The following is a 16644-nucleotide window of genomic DNA, read 5'->3' as shown; positions in this document are numbered from 1 at the left end:
TGGTGACACAATGATTGTGTTGGGTCAACCTTTACAGTACCACAGCCGTCAGAGCGCCCATAGTGGCCTGACGGTGCAATAGCTTTTGCATGTTCGACGACGTGTGGTTTGCATGGGGTGCCGAAAAGGTTGAAGTTGGTGCCGAAACGATCGAAATTGGTGCCGAAACGGTCAAATTTGGTGCCGAAATGGACAATATTTTTTCATAATCGAGGAAGTGTGGTTTGCATCGGGTGCCGAAAACGACGAAATCGAAGTGCCGAAAAAAAGTGCCGAAACTGGTGGACACCCACTATTTGATACTATTTGACAGATAAAGAATAAATAATGCCTCTTTCCCTATTTCTGTCTTTTTTGGTATAAACGCGCGAATATCCGAAATATCCTAAATGGTTGGCCAATTATTAATATCATGTTATAATAGACAAATTCATTTTCAATAATTTGTTAACCCTCTCTTCGAATACTCAATTTCTACATACTCGAGCAGACCAGGTTTTATAACAATTTTGTGATTCATATTTAATAATTTGTTAAGTCTCTTTTCGAATAATCAATTTCTACCTACTTTAGCAGACCAGGTCTCGTAATTATTATGTGTATTTCTCGAAAAATAAATCGATGTTACCGACTATCTTAACAGACCAGGTTCTGTGAACAGCCTCCTTTTCCGCCACCATCAAGTTAGACCAGGTGTCAAAGCAATAGGTTTCCTCAACTTAATGATGTCTGTTTCCTAAGCCAGTTGCGCATACGTGTGTTCCGCGCGATCTATATACCGTCTGCTAGACTTTATCTTTACATAGTTCGCGTCATCTCTTATACACATCTCTCCTTGTCTCCGACCGGTTTATATTTTATGTTACCCCTAACGATTTATTTTCATCTTGAATCAATCTGCTTTAACAATTAAAGAGAAGGATTTTGAGGGATTAGACTTGCAAATTGTTCATTACAATCAGCCTGCACTTGTCACCGTGTACAAAGATCCTGAGACACAGCAAGAGAAGGTCTAAATTCTTATTTCTCTACCAGAAGGCTCATCCGACGTAAAATTCTCTTTGGTTGGCAACGGCCCTGGTTCTTCAACCGCCCATATGCAGTTCGCAATCGCAACCGCCCAAGACATAGTTTGTCCCCTAGTGATGTACGATATTGATTCGTTGTTTGCCAAAGTTAGTATAAGAAACGAAAAAAATCTCTGAGTTTCACCCCCAAAAAATGCATTGAAATATTAATTGGAAAGCAACCGTGATTCGGTGGATTCTATTCCCCAAGGATTTATATTGAGATTCCCCTTACCATCCCAGTCCAGACGGCTAAAAATTCGTATAAATTTATTGGGGGTAAAAAGCCTGACGGGAGTATGTTTGTCAAGGCAGATCTAACTGCGTACCAAAATACTTTCAGTGTGAAAAAATCTGACATGAGACTTCCTTTTGTCGAGATTAAAAAAAATGGTTTTTGTCAAAGTCAAATTGTAACTATTCCCAAATTAAATTAAAAGAGTTCAAGCATTTTTTTATTATCTTTTTTTAAATTGAATTGTGTTCTGGCAGCTTTTTACCGCAGCTTCAAACTCTGTATTTTAGTATCAGTGTAAAAAAAAAAAAAAACAAAAAAAACAACAGATACTTTAGATACTTTTTAGTTACAGGAAACCGGGTTGTTTCTGTCGCCCAGCTCTTGCAACACAGAAAAAATTGAATTAAAAACTAATTTGCGGCTATTTGCTAGCGAAATTCATAACTTGGATGAAGCATTGACAAATTTGCTATCAGCTTTCTGTGATAAAAAAAATTGATAACAATCAATACATGAACAAAAAAATACATAATTATTCATACTGCAACTGAAACTGCAACTAAAGATCCATTCTCACGTGCAGTAACAATATCAGCAAAAGAAGAAATCCATATCGGCACAGTTTCTCATGCATTTATTATTATTATATTTATTATTATTATTATATTTAACATTTATATAGCGCCCTGTAACAAGACTTGATCAAAGGCGCTAACATTTTCATGGCCAGGGAAACAGTACAGTTTTGAATCAGCGGGGACAGTTAAACAGATGGGTTTTTAGGGCGGATTTAAAAGTTGAGAGTGACTCCTTGGTTCTAATATTCGGTGGCAGGCTGTTCCAAAGGACCGGCCCAACTCTGCAGAAAGCACGATCCCCATAGTGAGCTGTTCTTGTTTTCGGCACCAACAGATGTTTTGCACCTGCCGACCTGGTCAGTACCGTCGAGTCGCGCAGCTTCACCAAGTCGGCAAGGTACTGCGGCGCCAATCCGTGCAGACAGCGGTAGACTAGTACCAGGACCTTGAATTCAATTCTCCTCTTAACCGGCAGCCAGTGCAGGTCTCTCAGATGACGAGTGATGTGCTCTCGCCTTCCAAGGCGCAGAATTAGCCTAGCCGCTGAATTTTGTACTCTCTGCAGCTTTCCAATCACACTCTCTGGCAGGCCGACTAGTAGAGCGTTGCAGTAATCGATAGTCGATATCATCAGCGCTTGTACCAGCGTCCGTGTTGCGTTGATGTCCAGATATCTCCTGATTCTGGCAATATTTTTGATCTGATTGATCCCCCTTCAGGAGATTAAAGCTAGTATAAAGCTCGTTGTCATCCGCATAAGTATGTAGATTGATCTCATGCCTACTCACGACATCATGAACAGGACTCAGATGAGCGGTGAAAATTGTCGGGCCGAGTACTGAGCCTTGTGGCACACCCGACATTAAAGGCAGCGGCTCAGATTTCACACCGCACACACTGACGGACTGAGTTCGTTCGCTTAAATACGATTGGAACCACTGAAGGGCAGAGCCAGTTATCGAGAAGCGATTCTTGAGTCTCTCCAGTAAGGCTGTATGGTCTACTGTATCAAATGCCGCGCTCAGGTCAAGCAGCATTAATACTGAGCCATAGCCCCCGTCCGCAGCCATGAGCAGGTCGTTCACAACTTTCACCAAAGCCGTCTCCGTCGAGTGATACACTCTATAGGCTGATTGCGTCGGGGCCATTCGCCCCCCGTCAGTTAGGTGCACATTCAGCCTTTTAACAGCGATCCTCTCCAGAAGTTTGCCGATGAAGGGAAGATTTGATACTGGACGGTAGCTCGAGAGTAGTTCAGGGTTCAATGTCGACTTTTTCAGAAGCGGCGGAATGAGTGCCTGTTTTAGCTCCACTGGGACAAATCCAGATTACAGGGAGTCATTTATCATTCGAGTAAGCGATGGTGACAAAATGCCCACCATTCGTTTCAATAGAGACGTTGGAGTGGGGTCCAGGGAGCAGGACTTAGTTGGTGACGAACCAATTGTCAAGGCTACATCTTCCACCGAGACCGGCGTGAACTCTTCCATCTGTAATCCTTCTGACTGCTCCTGGTCGTCCGGAAACTCACGTTCATTAACTGCTCCGTCAAGTTCAGTCCTTATCTTGACAATCTTATCTTGAAAGTACGCCCCGAACTGGTTCAGGATTGCATTAAGGGATTCATGACTAGGTAACGTTAGTCCACGCTGCCGCCCAAGCATTCGGTTCACCACTTTAAATAGCGCACGCTGGTCTTTTCCACATTCACTTATACGCGAGCTGTAATAGCTGATTTTTGCAGTTCTGATGGCTTCCGACAAGCGGTCACGCATCCCGCAGAGGATCTGTTTGTCGATTTCCAGTTGACGGCTCCTCCAACGACGTTCAGCTGCTCTACTACTTCTCCTTGCCGCCCTAATCTCATCATTGAACCAAGGGTTCAGTGGACGTACAACTATTGTCTTCGACCTTGGTGGGAGTTGTTTATCCAAGCAGGAAATGATGCCAGAGTTGTATTGCCGCACTAGTTCATCACATGATTCAGCAGGCTCGCATACAAATGGCAGTTTGGCAACATCTTCTGCGAATGCCTCGTAGTCAATGGTTTTGAATGGGCGATAAGATATCTTCTTTGTCGGGAGAATGGGGCGGGACAATTTGAGCACGCACTCGATTGCAAAATGATCACTGAACAGGCCACCTACTTCCGCCGAAAGAATCAGGTTGTCCGATTTCCGTGATAGTACCAGATCAATGACGCCACCACGTATGTGCGTCACTTGCGAGACATGCTGCACGAGACCAAAGGATTCAAAGAGGTCCGAAAGACCCCGAGAGTACACATCTTGACTCTCGCCCCCCAGCATGTTGATGTTGAAATCACCAGTGATCAGCAGTTTCTCCTCCGAAACAATTATCATCTCGAGAAGTTCCGAAAATTGTTCGATAAAGACTGCTTTACTTTCCTTGGGTGGGCGGTATATGATCACTTGTCTAATTGTTGTTGACTTCACGGAAAAAGATACATCCATGTATTCAAACGAGGAGAAGGTGGTATTCTGGCGCTGGGTAAGTCTGATCGAATCTCTGTAAAGGAGAGCAATTCCTCCACCTTTTGTTGGTCCTCCCCGGGGTTTGTGTACTGCCGTGAAACCATCCGGACAGATAGAGAGTAGTTCCTCATTAGTCGATAGCCAGGTCTCTGTTACAGCCATGATGTCCAAGTTCGAATGTAGAATTAAATCAAGGACCCGTCCGCCTTTCTTGAGCACCGATTGTGCATTGATCAGGGCATATCTGGGGTAGCATTTGTTGGATTGCGCCCGACGTGCGTCAACGCCCGCCCGACAGCCTCTCTGTGTTGGATGCGCGCGTAGCACACATTGTTTGATCACCTTGAGGTAATTGAGCGGCAGCCGGGGGGCTACTTGTGGGGAATGGGCAATTGCCACTAGCGCTTGTTTGGTGTATGACAACAGTGACATAATGCTGAGATGGCCGTCACTCTAAAAACTCACAATAATTCACGATAACTAGACCAAACTAGTCAGGTGATGCCGCAAAACTGACCACTGAGCACTCATCAACATTTAAAAACTCGTTAAACTCCACAATTAACCGTCCAAGTACACAAAAAGTACAGTTTTTGATGGAACCGATGAAACTCGTGCAGCCACCAGGGCGCAGCAGACGAAGTATTTACAAATTCCAAAAACTGTACAAGGTATGCTGGAAGCGAAAATAAAGCCTGAAGGGTTGTGTTTACGTAACAAGTGTTACACAGTTATTCAACCTAAGACAGTAATGCACTAAGGAGAATTGTGAGAAATTTAAAATGAAACTTACCATATCTCGTACGGTTTGAGAACGTGTACGTTTTTGTGCAAAAACTATGTCTCACAAATCATAAACATAACATCTAGTGGTCTATCTAGTAAGAATTAATGAATAAAAAAGATGATTAAGAACATCACCATGATCTTTATTGAACGTCCTCAATAGTCAAGAAAGTGACGCAAATGAAGATAAATTGTATAAAAAAAACTATCGGGGAACTTTGATATTATTTTGTAACATTTCACAAGAAACAGTTTCAGACAGAACCCCTCCTTATTATTTAAAATCAAATGCTCTATAAAGTTAAGTGAATACACTGATTGGAAACTGTAAAATAATATTTATTTAATAAATTTTCCTGCATGGAAGCATTTGTTTGGCCAAAAAAGGCCAAAGAGTTGGTTCAGCATTTTCAGATGCAATGTTTCCTCCGAACCACTTTCTACCAACAAAAATTATTAAACGTAATGCTGCAATTACATCTGCTATTATACCTGTCTCATTTATACACAATAGCAATATTCGTATTAGCAATTGCTTTGAGTTTACTAAACTTTTCTAAGCATCTTTAACACCATGAATTGGTTCATTGTGACAGGATTGTTCCAATGCTTCCAAAATTTTTGTCCAAGCAAGATTTTTTTGTTCTCCCTAGACCAATTACCAGCAGCAAAAATTAAGTTTACATTAAAGTCATAAAAGTAACACCATTTTAGTTCACTTTCTTGCGACAATACCATCAAAAAGTTTATATTTGAAATAACTACCTCTTCTCTTTTATTGCTGGGGCGTGCAAGCCCTACTAACACAGCGATGTACCATGGATATGACTGCAGCGTACTCCCAAGGATAAGGGAGATACAAACAGCATATCCATGGAATGCTTCATGTTGATCCTTATTTCCCCTTCCCCGCTCGTACCATTTGTATGTCCCTTGGATATACCGGTTTGCGTATACATAGTATCCTTATATTGCATCCATCTCTGAATATGATTTTTGTTAGAAATAAAAAATAAAAGTCTCACCCCAGATTTGAACTGCAGACGTTCAGTTCTATAGCTCTCCTCTCTCACCTGACCAACTGTTCATACTATATTTGAACAAAAGTTTGGGAGTAATGGAAATTGAGATATTTTTTAGCAGTTTCATCCACAGTGTACCTAATATGGTTATACTGTGATGCACATTCTGTGTATGTACCAAATGGTATCACAACAAAATCATACCCCCGGGTATATTACTTTGACGTACAATCAGTATATTAATGAATATACGCTGGTGGATCTACGATGAATATTCTTTATTTGATCCCATCCTAGATCCGAATAAATTTATACCCACGCTATACTACCGCCCCCCAATTGCGACCTGGATCTATTCATCCCATATTTACCTACATCTTACATCAAGTGGATGGGCCGTGTTAGTAGGGATCGAAGCAATCATAACACGTATATCGTCTGCTCTTCTTGACACACTTGTTATGCGTCCAATTTGGACACTTTACACATTTAATCCATTTCTCAATAGAAACATTTTCAAGCCAGGACTCTTGACAGACGACGCACCACACATTTTCATCATTCTGTGCATCGTTAGGCCGAACAGCTGGTTTCTTTACCTTTTTTTGGTGTTTTTTTTTGCTTATAAGTTGTCCTATAACCAATAATTCTTCTCCTCAACGAAGGGTTTTTCTTTGCAAGAGTGGTCATTTGTTCCTCTTCAAGTCGTTTTTTAACTGTTGAATCAGTGAGGATTGTCGAGTTGAACTCCTTGGCGCGGCTTTTGGGAAAGGTCGAATGTCTTCCAGGACGTCCAGTTTATTGGCTCCATCAGAGAGACAGGTGATATCGGGTAAATAAAAATTCTAAAGAAATATGCAATATTGATCATTAGTTTAACTGATGAAAATGAAATATAAAAGTATTCTTACTTGGCCCTCAGTCAAAGTAATTTCGTTTGAATCATCGTCAACTGGCACATTTTCGCCAGGACTGTGTGGCTCTCGATTGTTGACTTGCACAGCATCTACGACAGGACTAGTTGGTTGACTCAGTTGTGGTTGGATGTGGTCTAGAGTTGGAGGTTGTGGTTGGATGTCGTCTAGAGTGGGAGCAGGTTGATCTGTCACGAAGGATGGGGCAAAATCGAAATCATTTTCAAAGATGAATCGATTAAATGGCACTAGGCCAGAGACTCTGAATCCTGACATTATGTTACAGGGCGTTGTCACTTACGGGAATGATTTTACCACAAGTCATGCAATATCATTGATTGTCATTGATTTCGAAGAATTATCTCGCATCCAGTTAGTTACAAACGAGTTGAAATATCTTTTCAACGGCCCAAATATTCTCCTGTGCAAAGGCTGGAGCTTGTGAGAACAATGTGGCGGGAAGGATATCATCACTATTCCATTATCCTTGGCAATATTCAGAACATCAATGGATAGATGAGAACTATGATTGTCCTGAAAAAGTTCAACCTTGTTGTTCTTAGTTGGCCGGACATGGCGGATGAAATGATTCATGAACTGAACGAAATCCCCATTTGTCACCCAACTGGATTTGTTAGCTGATCCCGCAGAGCCGAGAGGAGCACCATTCATAAAATGATTCTTGAAACGAACCCTGCAATACAAAAGGGATTAATAGGAATAAATCATTCAGATTACAAATGGTGTAACTTATCTTGGGAAGACAAAATATGGTGACATGGCAGTTCCACCAGAACTAACTGCTACACAAACTGTTACGAGAGCGCCACGCTCAGCAGAGGTTATTGAACCTATTTGCTTTTTACCTCGCGTGGCTAAAACTCCGTCTGGTCTATGAACAGTATTGAAACCTATTTCGTCAGCGTTGTAGAAACTGGTTTCAGGAATTCCCCTTTCCTTGAGATTTTTGACAAGATCAAAGAATTCTCCTACGTTATGACGATTGAAACTTGTAGCTCGGCTGAGGGATGTAGCTTGTTGCTTTCTGATGCACAGTTGAGGATTCTGTTTTAAAAGCTAGCCAGCTAGTCAGCAAGTCCTTCCCCGTTGTCAAATTCTTCGTCCAGTTTTGAGGGCATTTCAACTGAAGTTTGGTAGCAAAATCATATGCCAATTTTCTGGTATCCTTAGTCGTGAGAACAAAAAAGATGTCACTTGACCTTTTCAAATACTTGACGAGTAATTTTTCATGTGGATCAGTAAAAACCTGGAAAGAATGTAGACGATTACTATGTGAAAGGATGAATGGAACATCAAAAGACACTCACCTTCCAGTTTTTTATAGCCTCCCAAGGAAATTTCGAATTGAAGCTTAAAAATCTCAATTTTTTTGGTCTTTTTCAAATACCTCAAAAGTATCTACGTGGAATCGAGAATTTGAGTGAAAGACTAGTCACAGTTTGATTTTGCAACAATATTTCATGGACAGCTGTTACAATATGACCTGGTGGATAATCCACACGTTCGGTCTTACGAATATAATTTCTAACCATCGTTAAAAGAATCTAATTGCAAGGTAAAATGAAAAATGACACTTACGATTCGAGATCCTTTTGCAGCCATATATATTGACATTTTGCCCCATGTTGCACTTTCTCCACACAGGGGTGTCTACGCATTATTAGTATTTAACAGTTAAAAATAACTAGAAAAATAAAACAAACACCACTGAATAATAAGAAATAAAATTTTCTAACATAATCATACATTTTTTAAAATTTTCGCCATAGGTAAAGGTTAATACAACTAATTTACATTCACCAATTCTTAAAACGGAAAATTTAAAAAATTAATTTATTTGTTATCTTTCAAACCGTTAGTAATACAAAATCCAAACTTTAAATATTAATGTGCGTTCCTATAACGCATATACGGTTAAAAAATGGAAATTTTTATTGACAAATAACATAATATTTAAATATGAGCTACCTGCCCCCAGGCCGTATAGCCCCACTCTCCCCTAATTACGTTACGGCAACATTACAACATAGAAAGTACGAAACAGAAATTAAATGTCTACGAAACAACCCAAAAAGCTTGGAAAATAAAAAAGAACACCTAGAATATCGCATACACGATTTAAAAGCAAGGAAAAAAGCATATCAGGACCAAAACGAAAAGAATTTTCAGGAAATTGCAAATAAAACTTTTGAAACCACAAAATTCTTGGACGAACTCCAAAATTTTACAACAGGAGATTCTATTGATAGATCAATACACACCGAGCTGGACAACGAAAAAACAAACACCATAATATATCTTCAAGAAATCGTAGACAACCTCACAGCTCAGAATAACAGCCAAGCAACAACCATTTTTCAACTACAGAAACGAAACACAGTACTAAAGAAAAACCGTAGAGTCAGTATCTCAGTCATAGTATTAGACACCGGAGCCAGTCACTCAGGTGAAGACGACGTGAGCACATCACAGGGCCCTTTAACATAACAATTAAGAAAACTTTAATTAACACTCCTGATACGACCATTTTAGACAGCGGAACCAAACCGATGGCAAATGTACTAGGCGAATTATTTTCTCGAAAAGACAAAAATCCATACCAATATTTAAAGGTAACAGTACCGAAAAACTTATCCCCAAATGTCTAAATGCCACAGAACACGTAGCAAGAAACAACGATTGGGACGATGATCAAAAGATCCATTTCTTTGCAGACCGCCATAAGGGAGAAGCTCTTGAATGGCATGATAATTACGTAGAAGAATAGAGAAACGAATTAGATTATGACGATTAAAGATATGAAATCATTGAAAGATTCTAAGATTCATTTGACTTAGCGGCCCTTAGAATCTTTTTTAAAATAAACTCAAAAAATACCAGAGGAGAATTGTAGAGCATTCGTGTCGAGACTCACCATCCTCTAAGACAGCATTGAAGTAAGAATGGAAAAATTAGACGCCAAAAATAAAACTAAGAAAAAAAGTAGAAGACGGCTACATAGTGTGGTCAAGAAAATGAGAGTCGACATTAAATTAAGCAACTACTACAAGGACTATTACCCAAAGTAAAAGCCGAATTATATTTACGCATTCCGGAGGATTTTAACGACTTTTACCAGTTATGCAAACAATTATTCATTTCCGAACAAATCTTAAAAAATAGAAAAAACAAAGATAAAGAGATAACAGCAGTCATTGCTTGCATTACTCATCACGAGAAACAGAAAGACGATGCATTAACTAAACAAAAAACTGAAATGGACATAATCAAACAACAATTGGTGGATTTAGGTTCAATTGCTAAAAGACTACACTCTTCACAGGAAAATATTTCAACTATTGGGGCAGTGGATCGTTATGATCAACTTTTGGACAGCCGTCCAAAGGACTCCCAAGTTCGTTTTGACGGGACAAGAGCATAAAACACTTTTCGTTCACAAGAAAATCGTGATTCCAGTTACAACCGAGGCAGTGACAACGGTTACTCTCGTAGCAGAGAACAAAGTCCATCAAGCAATAGCTACCCCCAGTAGCTATTCACGTGGCGACGGACGTTCACACTCGAAAGGAAACGAGCAGAGATACCAAAATAACAGCTTTAGAGAACCCCATGAACCTAATAACTATAACCACAGATTTACCAATACACCCTCGACAAGACTACGGTGACCAAAGAAAAAATTATAATAACGCACCAAGAGCATGGCCTACCGTTCAAAATAATAGCGCATACATCGAAGGAACATAAAATGGAGTGCTGATGCATCGCGAACAGGGATATATTAAACATTAAAAAATGGAACATAAATGCGAAATAAATCCAGTTTATTATTAATTTGCCAACGAGCGTTAAAACGAATCTCTATCCGTCTCTATCCATGCAAATAAAATTATACTTATAAATTTATTTCAATTTTCAGACTGGACTAAAATACGAACCGTAAACTTCGACAGTGGTAAGTGAGTAGGCTAACCATTACCCCAATTATTATCAAAAATAAGTGAGGAAGCAAAAGAGTATCTATACTTTATGCCCACGTCTACACGAAAGTTAACAAAACTTTCAATAATGGTGGTGGAAAGCATTGCATAATTATCTAATTCTGTTCTGCATGTTATATTAAATGAGAGTAGGCCCTATTATTTCAATGAAATTTTTTTTCTTATCTGATGATTCAGTTTAAAAATTATTGAATAAATGTTGGCGAACATGATTAAAAAATTCATACATCTGTCATCTGCTATATCAATTATCAGAAAATTCACCATACCGTATCAGATTCATGTCATTTATTTGCAATTTTGCATTTCATTTTATCTTTTGCTTTATTATGTTCCTACGGGAACCTCGCACACCAAAACGGGATGCTAACATCCCTTTAATTACGTGACTTTGGAGAGCAAATTAACTGCTGTCAGACTGTAATATTCAAATATTGTTTTCATCTGAACTTGCAGATCTAGCGCTAGATGGCGAGGGATGGCGAGATTCTGATTTGGTGTGCCCCCTCTAGTGTGCGTTTTGATATCCACAAACTGTTTTCTGCCAGTGGTCCGCCATTGTTGTTTTGGTTTTCAATGCTTGAATTTTGTTATGTGAAACGTCACTCAGGTATTTTTTTTAATTCTATTTAATGGTTAATTATGTTATTATTATATTGACATCAATCCAGACGAAAGTCCAGCCCTATTTATACTAATGCTAGAGAAAAAAGTGATAGCTCTTTCCCATTTCCTTTACCTGAATTGCCAACATCACCAAAGATTCAGATCAAACCCAGACCAAGACAAGGTGGCAACAATTCTAAGAGTGTGGTTCTTGTAACTCCTCCTTTCCCCAAAAGTTCACAATCACCAAATTCAATGAATCTGTTTATTTTGATGTCAACATTTAGGGCCAGGCCCTAGGCTCTCGAAGACTCTTTCCTTTTTCAAGAATTAGATTTGGCAGGTAACGTGGTAAGAAAATATACATTTCATAATAACTGAACCATCATTATTTATTTATTATTTCCAGTTCCTCATGTTGCTATGGTGACCTTGACTGTTGGTTCAATTGTTGTCGACAGATTACAGACTAACCTTTACCAGTATAGGGACTCATTGCAATCAGGAAAATATCATTGCAATTATGAAATGACGAGTAGCAATAACACGAATTCAAATTTTGGATTTCTCATGAAAGATGGAGTTCTCTGTCGTGTGCAGCTCAGGGTAAGTGTTATAACATCTTATATATTTCATGAAACAATTTGACTAAAAATCGGTATTTTTACGTAGTACCGTAAAGCAGAAGTTGAAAAACCGGTGGAAAAGAAAGAGAGAAAAAAAGTAAAGGAAAAAAGTGATGAATTCAGACCATTCATGTAAGAACAGCTACTATCATAAAAGTTACCCAGCTGAAAAAGAACTGCAGTATTTTGCCGAAAACTGCAGTATTTTGCAAAAAATTTAGTTATTCTAATTTTACTTTAGTTTTCCATTACTATATTTATTTTACTGTAGTTTATCCTTGTAAAACTGTAGTTTTACCAAGTCTGTTTTTCCAAAATTTAAACAACTGAAGTTTTTTTAATAAACTGTAGTATAAATTTTAAAAACTGCAGTTCAGCAAAATGTATTTTAGTTTTTTATTACTATGTTTAGTTTACTGTAGTATAAATTTTAAAAACTGCAGTTCAGCCAAATTTACTCCAGTTTTTATTACTATGTATCTGTAATACTGAAGTTTAAACAGTTGTTTGATTTATAAAAATAGTTAAACGAATATGAAATTGTACGTGAACAATACATTTAATAGGAATTTTTCACATACACATATGACTTGGCAGTTATAAAATTCACAGTGAAAAAAAATTATTAAATATTATACAGCAGGAACACATTTAATCCATTTCAAATCTACAATTATTTGGGACAAATGACTAACTCTTTAAAAATAACCCTTACCCGAAATGATTCAGAAACAATAATCTTCATAAAATTAACGAGATTTATGTTTCTTGACTTTACAAGTTTAGTTTTCTCTATATGCAACAGCGGTACAGAATTATTTAAAGTCTATTTAATAGTTTATAGTATATCCATTAACCACTTTAGGCCTATTTAGTCAAGTAGATAAATTTTCATTTGCACTTAGCCATACATCACATTTTCCAACTTGAAATATTTTTATGCATCTCCCCTTGCTTATAATTTTACCAATTTCTTAAAACGTAAGTAGTCTAACGTATAATGTTAAGTCTAAGTACTATAATTGTATTTGTGAGTGTTTTCGACAAACACGCCCGCTACCTTCTTACTCCTGTTTTCTAAACTAACAAAGACTAGAAAACTTTCCAAGTCCATAGGTTATAGAAAACAAAAATCATAACCTATTTCATAGATGTCTACCAATTTTGTAGAAGGTTCGATCCTTTTCAAGTCGAATCTTTTTTTGTCGAAGTTTTTTAGCAGTGATAGTAATAAAACTGCATTTTTATTGAAGAAAAACTACAGTAATTTGATTTAAAAAAACTATAGTATTTCGGCCAAATTACTCTAGTAATGGAAACTATAATTAAACTACAGTTAAACTTAAGTTCTTTTTTAGCTGGGTAATTACTTGATGCATTTGTTATTCATTATTATTTGATATTCGTTATCCTTACAGGGTTTCCCAGCAATGTACAGAGGCAAGTCCACCATTGAGTCCTCAAAAGCAAAGAAAAAGGGCATGGTTTTTTAGGATGAATGGCATGAAGCCAGTTTTTTATTCCAAACCAAGGGGATCTTACAGTGTAAGCTTTTAACTTCATCCCAATCCATCAATTTTTGTGTTTTTAACTAATCCTTTTGTTGCTACATAGATTGATAACGTATCGTTACGAGCCAGGCTGTTTCAGCTTATGATCACGCGAATTCCGAAGTTGGGGTAGCCCGTCGATCACTCTGTCTGGGCCATGCAAGAATTAACTGATATCAACACAAAGTGCATGAAACGAGCAGCCATAAGCCAACCGGAAAGACCTTACAACATCATAATCAGAGCTCTGGTGCCTTGGCATCAACAATATCTCATCGCCCTTGAATTCGCCCCCCACAATCTTTTCGCCACGCATTCAGTGTCACTTGAGATCCGCAAACTTTGGGATTTGACATACCGTTCCTGCCACCTGTTTGAAAGTTCCTGGGACAAGAAAAATTCTCTGGATCCCGACGTATTTTTGGAGTTGATCCAGAAGCAATGCCTGTCACCTTTAAAGAACCCTGAAGTCCCCTTCAGAGTTCTTTAATTGAAAAGTGAGTGTTTTTTCATTATTATTAAAATAGGAGAGGGCACCGTTAAAATCGTCATTATGTTGTTACAGATAGATACCGGAATGCTGCGCAGTTTTAAATCGCCAAAAACCCACCTGGGCCTCCATGGTCCCATTAAAACGAGGCGAATCGTTGCAGCAAATCCTGCGCTTTTTCAACAGTTTAACGCGACTTAATTAACGCGAGTTAGTCAAAATCTTTTATTTTGTCACTGACAGTCTCATTTATATTTCTTTTTAGTTTAGTGTTTTAATTGAAGATCTAGGTCATGTGAGCTACGAATCGACTTTGGCAAAGTCGATAATGGATTACATTTTCACTAGAGAGTTATGCTGTAAAGTGTAGTGGAAGGGACGAAGTGGTAGAAGCAAAGACACTAGACCTGGAATTGGCCATCTAACCAATATGTTAGCCATTTTTGGAGGTAATGAATGTGCTGAAACTGTCGGAATTTAGTTCGTTCTTTTCATTTCACAGCTGTCATGGCTATATCTAACAAACAGACTAGAAGAGAACGTTATAACTACGTCGCTCTGTTGAAGCCGAATTCTTCCAACTTTTAAATTTGCAATTTATCCTTGATTTTCTTCTAATATAAAAAATATGCAATGCGACGCATTGTAATAAGGTCGAGCGACGTAGTTATAAGGTCTTCTTTTAGTTTGTTTGTTATTTATTAGTCAATTTTTTAGTTATTTGTTTGTAAAAAATTCTGATGATTTTTCATTTTACAGTTGTCATGACTAATGTCTTAGACCAGCACAAGAAGCCAATCCATATCTCCAAAGCACTCGAGTGTGTCCAGGCTGCCAGAAGAGTTCACCAATTTAATTATCAGAAATCAGTAAATGTTCCAGATGTTGCGTCCCATGGGGACGATGAAGACAATGGGGGAAATCTTGAAAAAAATGAAGTAATTTCTTTAGTGAAGCCGCGAACAAAATCTATTGTTGAAGCGCTTGAAAACTATCGAGAGCTTTAACAATCGGTGAGTAATTCAGTCATAGTATATCTCTGTCAGTGTTTTCTCAGTTGACCATCAGTATCTCTGTGAGTGCAATTTCTCAGTTAGAATGTCTTGCGGTGTCAGTGCAATTTCTCAGTCATAATCTCTTGCTGTATATCTCTGTCAGTGCAATTTCTTAGTCAGAATTTCTTTCGGGTATTTGTGTCAGTGATGTTGTGTGTGCTGTTTCTCTGACAATGAATAAAATGATGTTTCTCACTTCAATGCATGTGTCTAAAACTTCACTTTTAAAAATGTGTGGAGAAGAGATAAGAAAATAGATGAGTAAAAGTTGTTTATAAAAGGTAAACTTTGATGCGGGAAAAATTCAATTCAAATGCAAAATAAATATATAAAAACGCATTTTGAAACGAATTTTGGTTGCTTTTCCAAAAACGCATCCAGTGATGAAGAAAAAAACGGAAACAAGGCGTTCTAGAATGCAATAATAATGCATTATATGGTAAGCGTTTCAACCAAGCAGTTCCATTTAAAGCGTATTTCCACCGCGTTTCGCTACGGGAAAAATCTTCTCGGGTTACTTGAACCCATCTATTCAAAATATTACGCCATAATAATAAACTTACTATTAAATAACAAAATATTCATACACTTCCTAGAATCCCCTATTAATATCCAAGCAAAAGAATTGAAAGACATCAGTGCTACCGCTAGTCTATTTTCTTCGGAAGAATTATTCAAACTCCGAAACAAAAACATATTTTTTTTTACTTATTAATGGAAACCCCAGTCATGAGTAAATACTAAATACTAATGAAAGTAAATACTAAAAATATGGGGACCCATTACGATCACGTTCATAATGCGCAAATGTTACAAAACATCTGCCCATATATTTTTTTTGTGAACAGTCTGCCTATCGCACAAATTACTCCACTGAGACTGCGCTTCTTGGACTCTACAATGACCTTCTCTGCACTGTCGATGCCGATCAGGCCACTGCCTTCTGTTTCCTTGATCTGACAGCTGCCTTTGATACTATCGATCAAACCATTCTGCTCGACTCTCTTTCAACTCGTTGTGGCGTTGCTGCTGATGCCCTACTCTGGTTTGCATCTTACCTTTCTGGTCGCACCCAGTGTGTTCGTGTTGGTGACTGCTTCTCCTCGAGTGTTCCAGTTCCTTATGGTGTTCCTCAAGGCTCCGTCAATGGTGCAATCCTTTTCATTCTTCTGGTTTCTGCTCTTCCTGACCAAAC

The 16644-nt window shown here is 38.3% G+C and overlaps 1 protein-coding gene and 1 long non-coding RNA gene across 2 annotated transcripts; one reads left to right on the top strand and one right to left on the bottom strand.

Moving 5' to 3' along the window:
* Positions 1–2419: 2419 nt before the first annotated feature.
* On the bottom strand, positions 2420–4540 carry LOC124337826. Its single transcript, XM_046791840.1, has 2 exons — positions 3325–4540; positions 2420–3195 (listed from the first exon to the last, which is right to left on the bottom strand). The coding sequence occupies exons 1-2, from the start codon at positions 4538–4540 to the stop codon at positions 2420–2422; spliced, it is 1992 nt and encodes a 663-aa protein (XP_046647796.1).
* A 7105-nt stretch (positions 4541–11645) lies between these two features.
* LOC124335941 lies at positions 11646–12430 on the top strand. Its single transcript, XR_006916962.1, has 4 exons — positions 11646–11732; positions 11794–12071; positions 12138–12334; positions 12401–12430. It is a non-coding gene; the product is annotated as an uncharacterized LOC124335941 (long non-coding RNA).
* The last annotated feature ends 4214 nt before the right edge of the window (positions 12431–16644 follow it).

This window comes from Daphnia pulicaria, chromosome 4 (genome assembly GCF_021234035.1).
Source record: "Daphnia pulicaria isolate SC F1-1A chromosome 4, SC_F0-13Bv2, whole genome shotgun sequence".
Classification (NCBI taxonomy): domain Eukaryota; kingdom Metazoa; phylum Arthropoda; class Branchiopoda; order Diplostraca; family Daphniidae; genus Daphnia; species Daphnia pulicaria.
The sequence above is the reverse complement of the archived record's forward strand: the minus strand, read 5'-3'. Positions and strand labels throughout refer to the sequence as shown.